Source organism: Oncorhynchus gorbuscha, unplaced genomic scaffold (assembly GCF_021184085.1).
Source record: "Oncorhynchus gorbuscha isolate QuinsamMale2020 ecotype Even-year unplaced genomic scaffold, OgorEven_v1.0 Un_scaffold_1109, whole genome shotgun sequence".
Classification (NCBI taxonomy): Eukaryota; Metazoa; Chordata; class Actinopteri; order Salmoniformes; family Salmonidae; genus Oncorhynchus; species Oncorhynchus gorbuscha.
Window position 1 is genome coordinate 22501 of NW_025745987.1, and position 17500 is coordinate 40000.

The 17500-nt window shown below is 32.0% G+C and overlaps 1 protein-coding gene across 1 annotated transcript in view; it reads right to left on the minus strand.

Annotated features, from left to right (window-relative positions):
- Window positions 1-17500, minus strand: part of LOC124021425 (prominin-1-A-like) — a gene marked incomplete at its 3' end in the record, with an annotated part of 57798 nt that overhangs the window by 21274 nt on the left and 19024 nt on the right. The window contains exons 7-9 of the mRNA XM_046336614.1: window positions 16544-16633; window positions 1465-1488; window positions 754-971 (exon numbers count right to left, since the gene is read on the minus strand). Coding sequence (XP_046192570.1) covers window positions 754-971; window positions 1465-1488; window positions 16544-16633 — 332 coding nt within the window. The remainder of the gene's footprint in view (window positions 1-753; window positions 972-1464; window positions 1489-16543; window positions 16634-17500) is intronic.

Sequence of the window (17500 nt, forward strand, 5' to 3'; positions counted from 1 at the left end):
TACCTGACCACTGTGACTGACCCTAAACAGAGAGGACACAGTGGCAGAATACCTGACCACTGTGACTGACCCTAAACAGAGAGTGGCAGAATACCTGACCACTGTGACTGACCCAAAATTAGCATGTTTAGTATGTTTAGTATTTAGCATGTTTAGTGTTTAGCATGTTTAGTGTTTAGCATGTTTAGTGTTTAACATGTTTAGTATTTAGCATGTTTAGTATTTAGCATGTTTAGTGTTTAGCATGTTTATTATTTAGCATGTTTAGTCTTTAGCATGTTTAGTGTTTAGCATGTTTAGTGTTTAGCATGTTTAGTATTTAGCATGTTTAGTGTTTAGCATGTTTAGCATGTTTATTATTTAGCATGTTTAGCATGTTTAGTGTTTAGCATGTTTAGCATGTTTATTATTTAGCATGTTTAGTCTTTAGCATGTTTAGTGTTTAGCATGTTTAGTGTTTAGCATGTTTATTATTTAGCATGTTTAGTCTTTAGCATGTTTAGTGTTTAGCATGTTTAGTGTTTACCATGTTTAGTGTTTAGCATGTTCAGTGTTTAGCATGTTTAGTGTTTAGCATGTTCAGTGTTTAGCATGTTCAGTGTTTAGCATGTTTAGTGTATAGCATGTTCAGTGTTTAGCATGTTTAGTGTGTAGTTTGAATGGAGTTGCAGGTGTGTAGGTACCCCAGAGAAGTTGCTGTTGATTCCCAGCTGTGGGAGTGTAATGTGGATGTTGTAGCAGGTGTGTAGGTACCCCAGAGAAGTTGCTGTTGATTCCCAGCTGTGGGAGTGTAATGCGGATTTTGTTGCAGGTGCGTGACACAGCTCCGTTAGTGCAGGCCGGATCAGACAGGGTGTTGGACAGGGAGGTCCGTTCATATGTCAGACGGAGCGCCAGACGAGACGTTCCCTCATGAAGAACATCCAACGAAGAACTAACACTCTCCAACGCCTCCTTAGACTCACGCAGAGCTACGGAGGACAGGGGGAGAGGAGAGGGAGAGGAGAGGAGAGGAGGGGAGGGGAGGGGAGGGGAGGGGAGGGAGAGGAGAGGAGAGGAGAGGAGAGGAGAGGAGAGGAGAGGAGAGGAGAGGAGAGGAGAGGAGAGGAGAGGAGAGGAGAGGAGAGGAGAGGAGAGGAGAGGAGAGGAGAAAGGAGAGGAGAGGAGAGGAGAAGAGATGAGAAAGGAGAGGAGAGGAGATGTCACGTGAGGTGAGGGCATGACACACCACTGACTGGAGGTCAGTTCTAATACGGACACCACTGACTGGAGGTCAGTTCTAATACTGACACCACTGACTGGAGGTCAGTTCTAATACTGACACCACTGACTGGAGGTCAGTTCTCATCCTGACACCACTGACTGGAGGTCAGTTCTAATACTGACACCACTGACTGGAGGTCAGTTCTAATACTAGCGACCAGTCTGGTCAGAGGTTAAATAACACTTCTATTATGTTGTTACCTTTAACGGCGTTCTCCACTTTGCCTTGGAAACAGAAGAACACAGAGACAGATGTCAACATGACAGAACTAAGACCACCTGTTATAATGGTTAGGGTTAGGGTTATAACTGTTGTAGCAGTAATGAGGTATTATAACTGTTGTAGCAGTAATGAGGTATTATAACTGTTGTAGCAGTAATGAGGTATTATAACTGTTGTAGCAGTAACAAGGTATTATAATGTTATAACTGTTGTAGCAGTAATGAGGTATTATAATGTTATAACTGTAGTAGCAGTAATGAGGTATTATAATGTTATAACTGTTGTAGCAGTAATGAGGTATTATAATGTTATAACTGTTGTAGCAGTAACGAGGTATTATAATGTTATAACTGTTGTAGTAGTAATGAGGTATTATAATGTTATAACTGTTGTAGTAGTAATGAGGTATTATAATGGTATAACTGTTGTAGCAGTAATGAGGTATTATAACTGTTGTAGCAGTAATGAGGTATTATAATGTTATAACTGTTGTAGCAGTAATGAGGTATTATAATGTTATAACTGTTGTAGTAGTAATGAGGTATTATAATGTTATAACTGTTGTAGTAGTAATGAGGTATTATAATGGTATAACTGTTGTAGCAGTAATGAGGTATTATAACTGTTGCAGCAGTAATGAGGTATTATAATGTTATAACTGTTGTAGCAGTAATGAGGTATTATAATGCTATAACTGTTGTAGTAGTAAGGAGGTATTATAATGTTATAACTGTTGTAGCAGTAATGAGGTATTATAATGTTTTAGCAGTAATGAGGTATTATAATGTTATAACTGTTGTAGCAGTAATGAGGTATTATAATGTTATAACTGTTGTAGCAGTAACAAGGTATTATAATGTTGTAGCAGTAACAAGGTATTATAATGTTATAACTGTTGTAGCAGTAACGAGGTATTATAATGTTGTAGCAGTAACGAGGTATTATAATGTTGTAGCAGTAACGAGGTATTATAATGTTGTAGCAGTAATGAGGTATTATAATGTTGTAGCAGTAACGAGGTATTATAATGTTGTAGCAGTAACGAGGTATTATAATGTTATAACTGTTGTAGCAGTAATGAGGTATTATAATGTTATAACTGTTGTAGCAGTAATGAGGTATTATAATGTTGTAGCAGTAACGAGGTATTATAATGTTATAACTGTTGTAGCAGTAATGAGGTATTATAATGTTATAACTGTTGTAGCAGTAACAAGGTATTATAATGTTATAATGTTGTAGCAGTAACAAGGTATTATAATGTTATAATGTTGTAGCAGTAACAAGGTATTATAATGTTGTAGCAGTAACGAGGTATTATAATGTTGTAGCAGTAACGAGGTATTATAATGTTGTAGCAGTAACGAGGTATTATAATGTTGTAGCAGTAACGAGGTATTATAATGTTATAACTGTTGTAGCAGTAATGAGGTATTATAATGTAGTAGCAGTAACAAGGTATTATAATGTTATAACTGTTGTAGCAGTAATGAGGTATTATAATGTTGTAGCAGTAACAAGGTATTATAATGTTATAACTGTTGTAGCAGTAACGAGGTATTATAATGTTATAACTGTTGTAGCAGTAACGAGGTATTATAATGTTGTAGCAGTAACGAGGTATTATAATGTTGTAGCAGTAACGAGGTATTATAATGTTGTAGCAGTAATGAGGTATTATAATGTTGTAGCAGTAACAAGGTATTATAATGTTATAACTGTTGTAGCAGTAACAAGGTATTATAATGTTGTAGCAGTAACAAGGTATTATAATGTTATAACTGTTGTAGCAGTAACAAGGTATTATAATGTTATAACTGTTGTAGCAGTAATGAGGTATTATAATGTTGTAGCAGTAATGAGGTATTATAATGTTGTAGCAGTAATGAGGTATTATAATGTTGTAGCAGTAATGAGGTATTATAATGTTGTAGCAGTAATGAGGTATTATAATGTTGTAGCAGTAACGAGGTATTATAATGTTATAACTGTAGTAGCAGTAACGAGGTATTATAATGTTATAACTGTTGTAGCAGTAATGAGGTATTATAATGTTGTAGCAGTAACAAGGTATTATAATGTTGTAGCAGTAATGAGGTATTATAATGTTGTAGCAGTAATGAGGTATTATAATGTTGTAGCAGTAACGAGGTATTATAATGTTGTAGCAGTAACAAGGTATTATAATGTTGTAGCAGTAATGAGGTATTATAATGTTGTAGCAGTAACAAGGTATTATAATGTTGTAGCAGTAACGAGGTATTATAATGTTGTAGCAGTAATGAGGTATTATAATGTTGTAGCAGTAACAAGGTATTATAATGTTATAACTGTTGTAGCAGTAACAAGGTATTATAATGTTGTAGCAGTAACAAGGTATTATAATGTTATAACTGTTGTAGCAGTAACGAGGTATTATAATGTTGTAGCAGTAACAAGGTATTATAATGTTATAACTGTTGTAGCAGTAATGAGGTATTATAATGTTGTAGCAGTAACAAGGTATTATAATGTTATAACTGTTGTAGCAGTAACAAGGTATTATAATGTTGTAGCAGTAATGAGGTATTATAATGTTGTAGCAGTAATGAGGTATTATAATGTTATAATGTTGTAGCAGTAACGAGGTATTATAATGTTATAACTGTTGTAGCAGTAACGAGGTATTATAATGTTGTAGCAGTAACGAGGTATTATAATGTTGTAGCAGTAATGAGGTATTATAATGTTGTAGCAGTAACAAGGTATTATAATGTTGTAGCAGTAACAAGGTATTATAATGTTGTAGCAGTAATGAGGTATTATAATGTTGTAGCAGTAACGAGGTATTATAATGTTGTAGCAGTAACGAGGTATTATAATGTTGTAGCAGTAACAAGGTATTATAATGTTATAACTGTAGTAGCAGTAATGAGGTATTATAATGTTATAACTGTTGTAGCAGTAACGAGGTATTATAATGTTGTAGCAGTAACAAGGTATTATAATGTTATAACTGTAGTAGCAGTAATGAGGTATTATAATGTTATAACTGTTGTAGCAGTAACAAGGTATTATAATGTTGTAGCAGTAACGAGGTATTATAATGTTGTAGCAGTAACGAGGTATTATAATGTTGTAGCAGTAACGAGGTATTATAATGTTGTAGCAGTAACGAGGTATTATAATGTTGTAGCAGTAACGAGGTATTATAATGTTATAACTGTTGTAGCAGTAATGAGGTATTATAATGTTATAACTGTTGTAGCAGTAATGAGGTATTATAATGTTGTAGCAGTAACGAGGTATTATAATGTTATAACTGTTGTAGCAGTAACGAGGTATTATAATGTTGTAGCAGTAATGAGGTATTATAATGTTGTAGCAGTAACGAGGTATTATAATGTTATAACTGTTGTAGCAGTAACAAGGTATTATAATGTTGTAGCAGTAATGAGGTATTATAATGTTGTAGCAGTAACGAGGTATTATAATGTTGTAGCAGTAACGAGGTATTATAATGTTGTAGCAGTAACGAGGTATTATAATGTTGTAGCAGTAACGAGGTATTATAATGTTGTAGCAGTAACGAGGTATTATAATGTTATAACTGTTGTAGCAGTAACGAGGTATTATAATGTTGTAGCAGTAATGAGGTATTATAATGTTATAACTGTTGTAGCAGTAACGAGGTATTATAATGTTATAACTGTTGTAGCAGTAATGAGGTATTATAATGTTATAACTGTTGTAGCAGTAACGAGGTATTATAATGTTATAACTGTTGTAGCAGTAACGAGGTATTATAATGTTGTAGCAGTAATGAGGTATTATAATGTTATAACTGTTGTAGCAGTAACGAGGTATTATAATGTTATAACTGTTATAAGTTATAAGTAATGATTATAATTATAATGTTGTAGCAGTAATGAGGTATTATAATGTTATAACTGTTGTAGCAGTAACGAGGTATTATAATGTTATAATGTTGTAGCAGTAATGAGGTATTATAATGTTATAACTGTTGTAGCAGTAACGAGGTATTATAATGTTATAACTGTTGTAGCAGTAATGAGGTATTATAATGTTGTAGCAGTAATGAGGTATTATAATGTTGTAGCAGTAATGAGGTATTATAATGTTATAACTGTTGTAGCAGTAATGAGGTATTATAATGTTGTAGCAGTAACGAGGTATTATAATGTTGTAGCAGTAATGAGGTATTATAATGTTATAACTGTTGTAGCAGTAACGAGGTATTATAATGTTATAACTGTTGTAGCAGTAATGAGGTATTATAATGTTGTAGCAGTAATGAGGTATTATAATGTTATAACTGTTGTAGCAGTAACGAGGTATTATAATGTTGTAGCAGTGTAGCAGTAATGAGGTATTATAATGTTGTAGCAGTAATGAGGTATTATAATGTTATAACTGTTGTAGCAGTAACAAGGTATTATAATGTTGTAGCAGTAACGAGGTATTATAATGTTATAACTGTTGTAGCAGTAATGAGGTATTATAATGTTGTAGCAGTAACGAGGTATTATAATGTTATAACTGTTGTAGCAGTAACGAGGTATTATAATGTTGTAGCAGTAACGAGGTATTATAATGTTATAACTGTTGTAGCAGTAATGAGGTATTATAATGTTGTAGCAGTAATGAGGTATTATAATGTTGTAGCAGTAACGAGGTATTATAATGTTGTAGCAGTAACAAGGTATTATAATGTTGTAGCAGTAATGAGGTATTATAATGTTATAACTGTTGTAGCAGTAATGAGGTATTATAATGTTGTAGCAGTAACGAGGTATTATAATGTTATAACTGTTGTAGCAGTAATGAGGTATTATAATGTTGTAGCAGTAACGAGGTATTATAATGTTGTAGCAGTAATGAGGTATTATAATGTTGTAGCAGTAATGAGGTATTATAATGTTGTAGCAGTAATGAGGTATTATAATGTTGTAGCAGTAACGAGGTATTATAATGTTATAATGTTGTAGCAGTAATGAGGTATTATAATGTTGTGAGGTTATAATGTTGTAGCAGTAACGAGGTATTATAATGTTGTAGCAGTAACGAGGTATTATAATGTTATAACTGTTGTAGCAGTAACAAGGTATTATAATGTTATAACTGTATTATTGTTGTAGCAGTAATGAGGTATTATAATGTTGTAGCAGTAACAAGGTATTATAATGTTGTAGCAGTAATGAGGTATTATAATGTTGTAGCAGTAATTATATGTTATAATGTTGTAGCAGTAATGAGGTATTATAATGTTGTAGCAGTAACGAGGTATTATAATGTTATAACTGTTGTAGCAGTAATGAGGTATTATAATGTTATAACTGTTGTAGCAGTAATGAGGTATTATAATGTTGTAGCAGTAACGAGGTATTATAATGTTGTAGCAGTAACGAGGTATTATAATGTTATAACTGTTGTAGCAGTAACGAGGTATTATAATGTTGTAGTAACAGGTATTATAATGTTGTAGCAGTAACAAGGTATTATAATGTTGTAACAGTAATGAGGTATTATAATGTTGTAGCAGTAATGAGGTATTATAATGTTGTAGCAGTAATGAGGTATTATTATAATGTTGTAGCAGTAGGTATTATAATGTTATAATGTTGTAGCAGTAACAGGTATTATAATGTTGTAGCAGTAACAAGGTATTATAATGTTATTGTAGCAGTAATGAGGTATTATAATGTTGTAGCAGTAATGAGGTATTATAATAGCAGTAACAAGGTATTATAATGTTGTAGCAGTAACGAGGTATTATAATGTTATAACTGTTGTAGCAGTAATGAGGTATTATAATGTTGTAGCAGTAACGAGGTATTATAATGTTGTAGCAGTAACAAGGTATTATAATGTTATAATGTTGTAGCAGTAACGAGGTATTATAATGTTATAACTGTTGTAGCAGTAATGAGGTATTATAATGTTGTAGCAGTAACGAGGTATTATAATGTTATAACTGTAGCAGTAATGAGGTATTATAATGTTGTAGCAGTAATGAGGTATTATAATGTTGTAGCAGTAACAAGGTATTATAATGTTGTAGCAGTAATGAGGTATTATAATGTTGTAGCAGTAACGAGGTATTATAATGTTGTAGCAGTAACGAGGTATTATAATGTTGTAGCAGTAACGAGGTATTATAATGTTGTAGCAGTAATGAGGTATTATAATGTTATAAGTTGTAGCAGTATTATAATATTATAATGTTGTAGTAACAGGTATTATAATGTTATAACTGTTGTAGCAGTAATGAGGTATTATAATGTTATAACTGTTGTAGTAATGAGGTATTATAATGTTGTAGCAGTAATGAGGTATTATAATGTTGTAGCAGTAACGAGGTATTATAATGTTGTAGCAGTAACGAGGTATTATAATGTTGTAGCAGTAACGAGGTATTATAATGTTGTAGCAGTAACGAGGTATTATAATGTTATAACTGTTGTAGCAGTAATGAGGTATTATAATGTTATAATGTTGTAGCAGTAATGAGGTATTATAATGTTGTAGCAGTAACGAGGTATTATAATGTTATAACTGTTGTAGCAGTAACGAGGTATTATAATGTTGTAGCAGTAATGAGGTATTATAATGTTGTAGCAGTAATGAGGTATTATAATGTTATAACTGTTGTAGCAGTAACAAGGTATTATAATGTTGTAGCAGTAATGAGGTATTATAATGTTGTAGCAGTAATGAGGTATTATAATGTTGTAGCAGTTATTATAATGTTGTAGCAGTAACGAGGTATTATAATGTTGTAGCAGTAATGAGGTATTATAATGTTGTAGCAGTAATGAGGTATTATAATTATAATGTTGTAGCAGTAATGAGGTATTATAATGTTGTAGCAGTAATGAGGTATTATAATGTAACTGTTGTAGCAGTAATGAGGTATTATAATGTTATAACTGTTGTAGCAGTAACGAGGTATTATAATGTTGTAGCAGTAACGAGGTATTATAATGTTGTAGCAGTAATGAGGTATTATAATGTTGTAGCAGTAACAAGGTATTATAATGTTATAACTGTTGTAGCAGTAATGAGGTATTATAATGTTATAACTGTTGTAGCAGTAACGAGGTATTATAATGTTATAACTGTTGTAGCAGTAACGAGGTATTATAATGTTGTAGCAGTAATGAGGTATTATAATGTTATAACTGTTGTAGCAGTAACGAGGTATTATAATGTTATAACTGTTGTAGCAGTAATGAGGTATTATAATGTTGTAGCAGTAACGAGGTATTATAATTATAACTGTTGTAGCAGTAATGAGGTATTATAATGTTGTTATAACTGTTGTAGCAGTAATGAGGTATTATAATGTTATAACTGTTGTAGCAGTAACGAGGTATTATAATGTTATAACTGTTGTAGCAGTAATGAGGTATTATAATGTTGTAGCAGTAATGAGGTATTATAATGTTATAACTGTTGTAGCAGTAACGAGGTATTATAATGTTGTAGCAGTAACGAGGTATTATAATGTTGTAGCAGTAACAAGGTATTATAATGTTATAACTGTTGTAGCAGTAACGAGGTATTATAATGTTATAACTGTTGTAGCAGTAATGAGGTATTATAATGTTGTAGCAGTAACGAGGTATTATAATGTTATAACTGTTGTAGCAGTAACGAGGTATTATAATGTTCTAGCAGTAACGAGGTATTATAATGTTGTAGCAGTAATGAGGTATTATAATGTTGTAGCAGTAATGAGGTATTATAATGTTGTAGCAGTAACGAGGTATTATAATGTTGTAGCAGTAATAAGGTATTATAATGTTGTAGCAGTAACGAGGTATTATAATGTTATAACTGTTGTAGCAGTAATGAGGTATTATAATGTTGTAGCAGTAACGAGGTATTATAATGTTATAACTGTTGTAGCAGTAACGAGGTATTATAATGTTGTAGCAGTAACGAGGTATTATAATGTTATAACTGTTGTAGCAGTAATGAGGTATTATAATGTTGTAGCAGTAATGAGGTATTATAATGTTGTAGCAGTAACGAGGTATTATAATGTTGTAGCAGTAACGAGGTATTATAATGTTGTAGCAGTAATGAGGTATTATAATGTTATAACTGTTGTAGCAGTAACGAGGTATTATAATGCTATAACTGTTGTAGCAGTAACGAGGTATTATAATGTTATAACTGTTATAGTTGTAATGAGGTATTATAATGTTGTAGCAGTAACAGGTATTATATGTTATAATGTTGTAGCAGTAATGAGGTATTATAATGTTGTAGCAGTAACAAGGTATTATAATGTTGTAGCAGTAATGAGGTATTATAATGGTGTTGAGGTATTATAATGTTATAACTGTTGTAGCAGTAACAAGGTATTATAATGTTGTAGCAGTAACGAGGTATTATAATGTTGTAGCAGTAATGAGGTATTATAATGTTGTAGCAGTAATGAGGTATTATAATGTTATAACTGTTGTAGCAGTAACAAGGTATTATAATGTTGTAGCAGTAATGAGGTATTATAATTATAATGTTGTAGCAGTAATGAGGTATTATAATGTTGTAGCAGTAACAAGGTATTATAATGTTGTAGCAGTAATGAGGTATTATAATGTTGTAGCAGTAACGAGGTATTATAATGTTATAACTGTTGTAGCAGTAATGAGGTATTATAATGTTGTAGCAGTAACAAGGTATTATAATTATAATGTTGTTAGTAAAGGTATTATAATGTTATAACTGTTGTAGCAGTAATGAGGTATTATAATGTTGTAGCAGTAACGAGGTATTATAATGTTGTAGCAGTAACGAGGTATTATAATGTTATAACTGTTGTAGCAGTAATGAGGTATTATAATGTTGTAGCAGTAATGAGGTATTATAATGTTATAATGTTGTAGCAGTAATGAGGTATTATAATAATGTATTATAATGTTGTAACAGTAATGAGGTATTATAATGTTGTAGCAGTAACGAGGTATTATAATGTTGTAGCAGTAACGAGGTATTATAATGTTATAACTGTTGTAGCAGTAACGAGGTATTATAATGTTATAATGTTGTAGCAGTAACGAGGTATTATAATGTTGTAGCAGTAACGAGGTATTATAATGTTGTAGCAGTAATGAGGTATTATAATGTAGTAGCAGTAACGAGGTATTATAATGTTATAACTGTTGTAGCAGTAACAAGGTATTATAATGTTGTAGCAGTAACGAGGTATTATAATGTTGTAGCAGTAACAAGGTATTATAATGTTGTAGCAGTAACGAGGTATTATAATGTTGTAGCAGTAACGAGGTATTATAATGTTGTAGCAGTAACAAGGTATTATAATGTTATAATGTTGTAGCAGTAACAAGGTATTATAATGTTATAACTGTTGTAGCAGTAATGAGGTATTATAATGTTGTAGCAGTAACGAGGTATTATAATGTTATAACTGTTGTAGCAGTAATGAGGTATTATAATGTTGTAGCAGTAATGAGGTATTATAATGTTGTAGCAGTAAGGAGGTATTATAATGTTGTAGCAGTAACAAGGTATTATAATGTTATAACTGTTGTAGCAGTAATGAGGTATTATAATGTTATAACTGTTGTAGCAGTAACGAGGTATTATAATGTTGTAGCAGTAACGAGGTATTATAATGTTGTAGCAGTAACGAGGTATTATAATGTTATAACTGTTGTAGCAGTAATGAGGTATTATAATGTAGTAGTAGTAACGAGGTATTATAATGTTATAACTGTTGTAGCAGTAACGAGGTATTATAATGTTATAACTGTTGTAGCAGTAATGAGGTATTATAATGTTGTAGCAGTAATGAGGTATTATAATGTTGTAGCAGTAATGAGGTATTATAATGTTGTAGCAGTAATGAGGTATTATAATGTTGTAGCAGTAACGAGGTATTATAATGTTGTAGCAGTAACGAGGTATTATAATGTTGTAGCAGTAACGAGGTATTATAATGTTGTAGCAGTAACGAGGTATTATAATGTTATAACTGTTGTAGCAGTAATGAGGTATTATAATGTTATAACTGTTGTAGCAGTAACGAGGTATTATAATGTTGTAGCAGTAACGAGGTATTATAATGTTATAACTGTTGTAGCAGTAACGAGGTATTATAATGTTGTAGCAGTAACGAGGTATTATAATGTTGTAGCAGTAATGAGGTATTATAATGTTATAACTGTTGTAGCAGTAATGAGGTATTATAATGTTGTAGCAGTAACGAGGTATTATAATGTTGTAGCAGTAACGAGGTATTATAATGTTGTAGCAGTAATGAGGTATTATAATGTTATAACTGTTGTAGCAGTAACGAGGTATTATAATGTTATAACTGTTGTAGCAGTAACGAGGTATTATAATGTTGTAGCAGTAACGAGGTATTATAATGTTGTAGCAGTAATGAGGTATTATAATGTTGTAGCAGTAATGAGGTATTATAATGTTGTAGCAGTAACGAGGTATTATAATGTAGTAGCAGTAACGAGGTATTATAATGTTATAACTGTTGTAGCAGTAATGAGGTATTATAATGTTGTAGCAGTAACGAGGTATTATAATGTTGTAGCAGTAACGAGGTATTATAATGTTGTAGCAGTAACAAGGTATTATAATGTTATAACTGTTGTAGCAGTAACAAGGTATTATAATGTTATAACTGTTGTAGCAGTAACGAGGTATTATAATGTTATAACTGTTGTAGCAGTAACGAGGTATTATAATGTTGTAGCAGTAACGAGGTATTATAATGTTGTAGCAGTAACAAGGTATTATAATGTTGTAGCAGTAATGAGGTATTATAATGTTATAACTGTTGTAGCAGTAACGAGGTATTATAATGTTGTAGCAGTAACGAGGTATTATAACTGTTGTAGCAGTAACGAGGTATTATAATGTTATAACTGTTGTAGCAGTAACAAGGTATTATAATGTTATAACTGTTGTAGCAGTAACGAGGTATTATAATGTTATAACTGTTGTAGCAGTAACGAGGTATTATAATGTTGTAGCAGTAACGAGGTATTATAATGTTATAACTGTTGTAGCAGTAACGAGGTATTATAATGTTGTAGCAGTAACGAGGTATTATAATGTTGTAGCAGTAACGAGGTATTATAATGCTATAACTGTTGTAGCAGTAACAAGGTATTATAATGTTATAACTGTTGTAGCAGTAACGAGGTATTATAATGTTATAACTGTTGTAGCAGTAACGAGGTATTATAATGTTATAACTGTTGTAGCAGTAACGAGGTATTATAATGTTCTAGCAGTAACGAGGTATTATAATGTTGTAGCAGTAACGAGGTATTATAATGTTGTAGTAGTAATGAGGTATTATAATGTTGTAGCAGTAACGAGGTATTATAATGTTGTAGCAGTAATGAGGTATTATAATGTTATAATGTTGTAGCAGTAACGAGGTATTATAATGTTATAATGTTGTAGCAGTAATGAGGTATTATAATGTTGTAGCAGTAACGAGGTATTATAATGTTATAACTGTTGTAGCAGTAACGAGGTATTATAATGTTGTAGCAGTAATGAGGTATTATAATGTTATAACTGTAGTAGCAGTAACGAGGTATTATAATGTTATAACTGTTGTAGCAGTAACGAGGTATTATAATGTTGTAGCAGTAACGAGGTATTATAATGTTGTAGCAGTAACGAGGTATTATAATGTTGTAGCAGTAACGAGGTATTATAATGTTGTAGCAGTAACGAGGTATTATAATGTTGTAACTGTTGTAGCAGTAACGAGGTATTATAATGTTATAACTGTTGTAGCAGTAACGAGGTATTATAATGTTGTAGCAGTAATGAGGTATTATAATGTTGTAGCAGTAATGAGGTATTATAATGTTGTAGCAGTAACGAGGTATTATAATGTTATAACTGTTGTAGCAGTAACAAGGTATTATAATGTTGTAGCAGTAACAAGGTATTATAATGTTGTAGCAGTAATGAGGTATTATAATGTTGTAGCAGTAATGAGGTATTATAATGTTATAACTGTTGTAGCAGTAACAAGGTATTATAATGTTGTAGCAGTAACGAGGTATTATAATGTTGTAGCAGTAATGAGGTATTATAATGTTGTAGCAGTAATGAGGTATTATAATGTTATAACTGTTGTAGCAGTAACAAGGTATTATAATGTTGTAGCAGTAACGAGGTATTATAATGTTATAACTGTTGTAGCAGTAACGAGGTATTATAATGTTGTAGCAGTAATGAGGTATTATAATGTTGTAGCAGTAATGAGGTATTATAATGTTGTAGCAGTAACGAGGTATTATAATGTTATAACTGTTGTAGCAGTAATGAGGTGTTATAATGTTGTAGCAGTAACGAGGTATTATAATGTTGTAGCAGTAACGAGGTGTTATAATGTTGTAGCAGTAATGAGGTATTATAATGTTGTAGCAGTAACGAGGTATTATAATGTTATAACTGTTGTAGCAGTAATGAGGTATTATAATGCTATAACTGTTGTAGCAGTAACAAGGTATTATAATGTTGTAGCAGTAATGAGGTATTATAATGTTATAATGTTGTAGCAGTAATGAGGTATTATAATGTTATAATGTTGTAGCAGTAATGAGGTATTATAATGTTGTAGCAGTAACGAGGTATTATAATGTTGTAGCAGTAATGAGGTATTATAATGTTGTAGCAGTAACAAGGTATTATAATGTTGTAGCAGTAACGAGGTATTATAATGTTGTAGCAGTAACGAGGTATTATAATGTTGTAGCAGTAACGAGGTATTATAATGTTGTAGCAGTAACGAGGTATTATAATGTTGTAGCAGTAACAAGGTATTATAATGTTGTAGCAGTAATGAGGTATTATAATGTTGTAGCAGTAACAAGGTATTATAATGTTGTAGCAGTAACGAGGTATTATAATGTTATAACTGTTGTAGCAGTAACGAGGTATTATAATGTTGTAGCAGTAACAAGGTATTATAATGTTGTAGCAGTAACGAGGTATTATAATGTTATAACTGTTGTAGCAGTAACAAGGTATTATAATGTTATAACTGTTGTAGCAGTAACAAGGTATTATAATGTTGTAGCAGTAACAAGGTATTATAATGTTGTAGCAGTAACGAGGTATTATAATGTTGTAGCAGTAACGAGGTATTATAATGTTATAACTGTTGTAGCAGTAATGAGGTATTATAATGTTGTAGCAGTAATGAGGTATTATAATGTTATAATGTTGTAGCAGTAACAAGGTATTATAATGTTGTAGCAGTAACGAGGTATTATAATGTTGTAGCAGTAACGAGGTATTATAATGTTGTAGCAGTAATGAGGTATTATAATGTTATAACTGTTGTAGCAGTAACGAGGTATTATAATGTTATAACTGTAGTAGCAGTAACGAGGTATTATAATGCTATAACGGTAGTAGCTGTAACGATGCATTTTCATGCCATATCTGACCATGTAGTGGGTGTTAAAGGTATTAGTAATTAGTTATGAAGGTGATACGGAGTGTTATAAGGGAGTTATAATGTGTTATAAATCTGTTTAGGGTGTTATAAGGTGTTTGTGTTATAAATCTGTTAAGGGTGTTATAAACTGTTGTTTGTGTAATAAAGGTGCTATAATGTGTTATAAATATGTTATAAGGGAGTTACGTTGATATACAGTGTTATAAACAGTTGATTTTAAATGTGTTATAAGGCATTGTTTATGTTATAAAGGTGCTATAAGGTGTTATAAAGGTGCTATAATGTGTTATAAATATGTTATAAGGGAGTTACGTTGATATACAGTGTTATAAACAGTTGATTTTAAATGTGTTATAAGGCATTGTTTATGTTATAAAGGTGCTATAAGGTGTTATAAGGCATTGTTTATGTTATAAAGGTGCTATAAGGTGTTATAAGGCATTGTTTATGTTATAAAGGTGCTATAAGGTGTTATAAGGCATTGTTTATGTTATAAAGGTGCTATAAGGTGTTATAAAGGTGCTATAAGGTGTTATAAGGCATTGTTTATGTTATAAAGGTGCTATAAGGTGTTATAAGGCATTGTTTATCTTATAAAGGTGCTATAAGGTGTTATAAAGGTGCTATAAGGTGTTATAAGGCATTGTTTATGTTATAAAGGTGCTATAAGGTGTTATAAGGCATTGTTTATGTTATAAAGGTGCTATAAGGTGTTATAAGGCATTGTTTATGTTATAAAGGTGCTATAAGGTGTTATAAGGCATTGTTTATGTTATAAAGATGCTATAAGGTGTTATAAGGCATTGTTTATGTTATAAAGGTGCTATAAGGTGTTATAAAGGTGCTATAAGGTGTTATAAGGCATTGTTTATGTTATAAAGGTGCTATAAGGTGTTATAAAGGTGCTATAAGGTGTTATAAGGCATTGTTTATGTTATAAAGGTGCTATAAGGTGTTATAAGGCATTGTTTATGTTATAAAGGTGCTATAAGGTGTTATAAGGCATTGTTTATGTTATAAAGGTGCTATAAGGTGTTATAAGGCATTGTTTATGTTATAAAGGTGCTATAAGGTGTTATAAAGGTGCTATAAGGTGTTATAAGGCATTGTTTATGTTATAAAGGTGCTATAAGGTGTTATAAGGCATTGTTTATGTTATAAAGGTGCTATAAGGTGTTATAAGGCATTGTTTATGTTATAAAGATCGTATAAGGTGTTATAAGGCATTGTTTATGTTATAAAGGTGCTATAAGGTGTTATAAGGCATTGTTTATGTTATAAAGGTGCTATAAGGTGTTATAAAGGTGCTATAAGGTGTTATAAGGCATTGTTTATGTTATAAAGGTGCTATAAGGTGTTATAAGGCATTGTTTATGTTATAAAGGTGCTATAAGGTGTTACAAGGCATTGTTTATGTTATAAAGATGGTATACGGTGTTATAAGGCATTGTTTATGTTATAAAGGTGCTATAAGGTGTTATAAGGCATTGCTTATGTTATAAAGGTGCTATAAGGTGTCACAAGAGTGTAAAAAGTTGGTAAATGTGTTATAATGTGTTATAAAGGGTGGTTACCTCCAGCCATGCGCAGAGCTGTGTCCAGAGAAGGAACTACCTCCTTCTCCAGCTGAGTCTGGATCCTCCCACCCAACAGAGGCCCGATGTCTGACAACAGCATTACCACAGCATTACCATAGCATTACCTCAGCATTACCACAACATTACCACAGCATTGACACAACATTACCACAGCACTAACACAACATTATCATATCATTACCACATCATTACCATAACATTACCACATCGTTACCATAGCATTAACACAACATTACCATGACATTAACACAACATTATCATATCATTACCACATCATTACCATAACATGACCACATTGTTACCATAGCATTAACACAACATTACCATAGCATTAACACAACATTATCATAGCATTAACAAAACATTATTTTCCTCCCACCCAACAGAGGACCGATGTCTGACAACAACATTATCACAGCATTACCACAGCATTATTCTCCTGCCACCCAACAGAGGCCCGATGTCTGAAAACAACATTACCACAGCATTATTCTCCTCCCACCCAACAGAGGACCGATGTCTGACAACAACATTACCACAGCATTACCACAGCATTATTCTCCTCCCACCCAACAGGGCAGATGTCTGACAACAACATTACCACAACATTGCCACAACATTACCACAGTATTACCATATCATTATTCTCCTGCCACCCAACAGAGGACCGATGTCTGACAACAGCATTACCACAGCATTACCACAGCATTACCATAGCATTATTCTCCTGCCACCCAACATAGGACCGATGTCTGACAACAACATTACCACAGCATTACCACAGCCTTACCACAGCATTACCACAGCATTACCATAGCATTATTCTCCTGCCACCCAACAGAGGACCGATGTCTGACAACAGCATTACCACAGCATTACCACAGCATTACCACAGCATTATTCTCCTGCCACCCAACATAGGACCGATGTCTG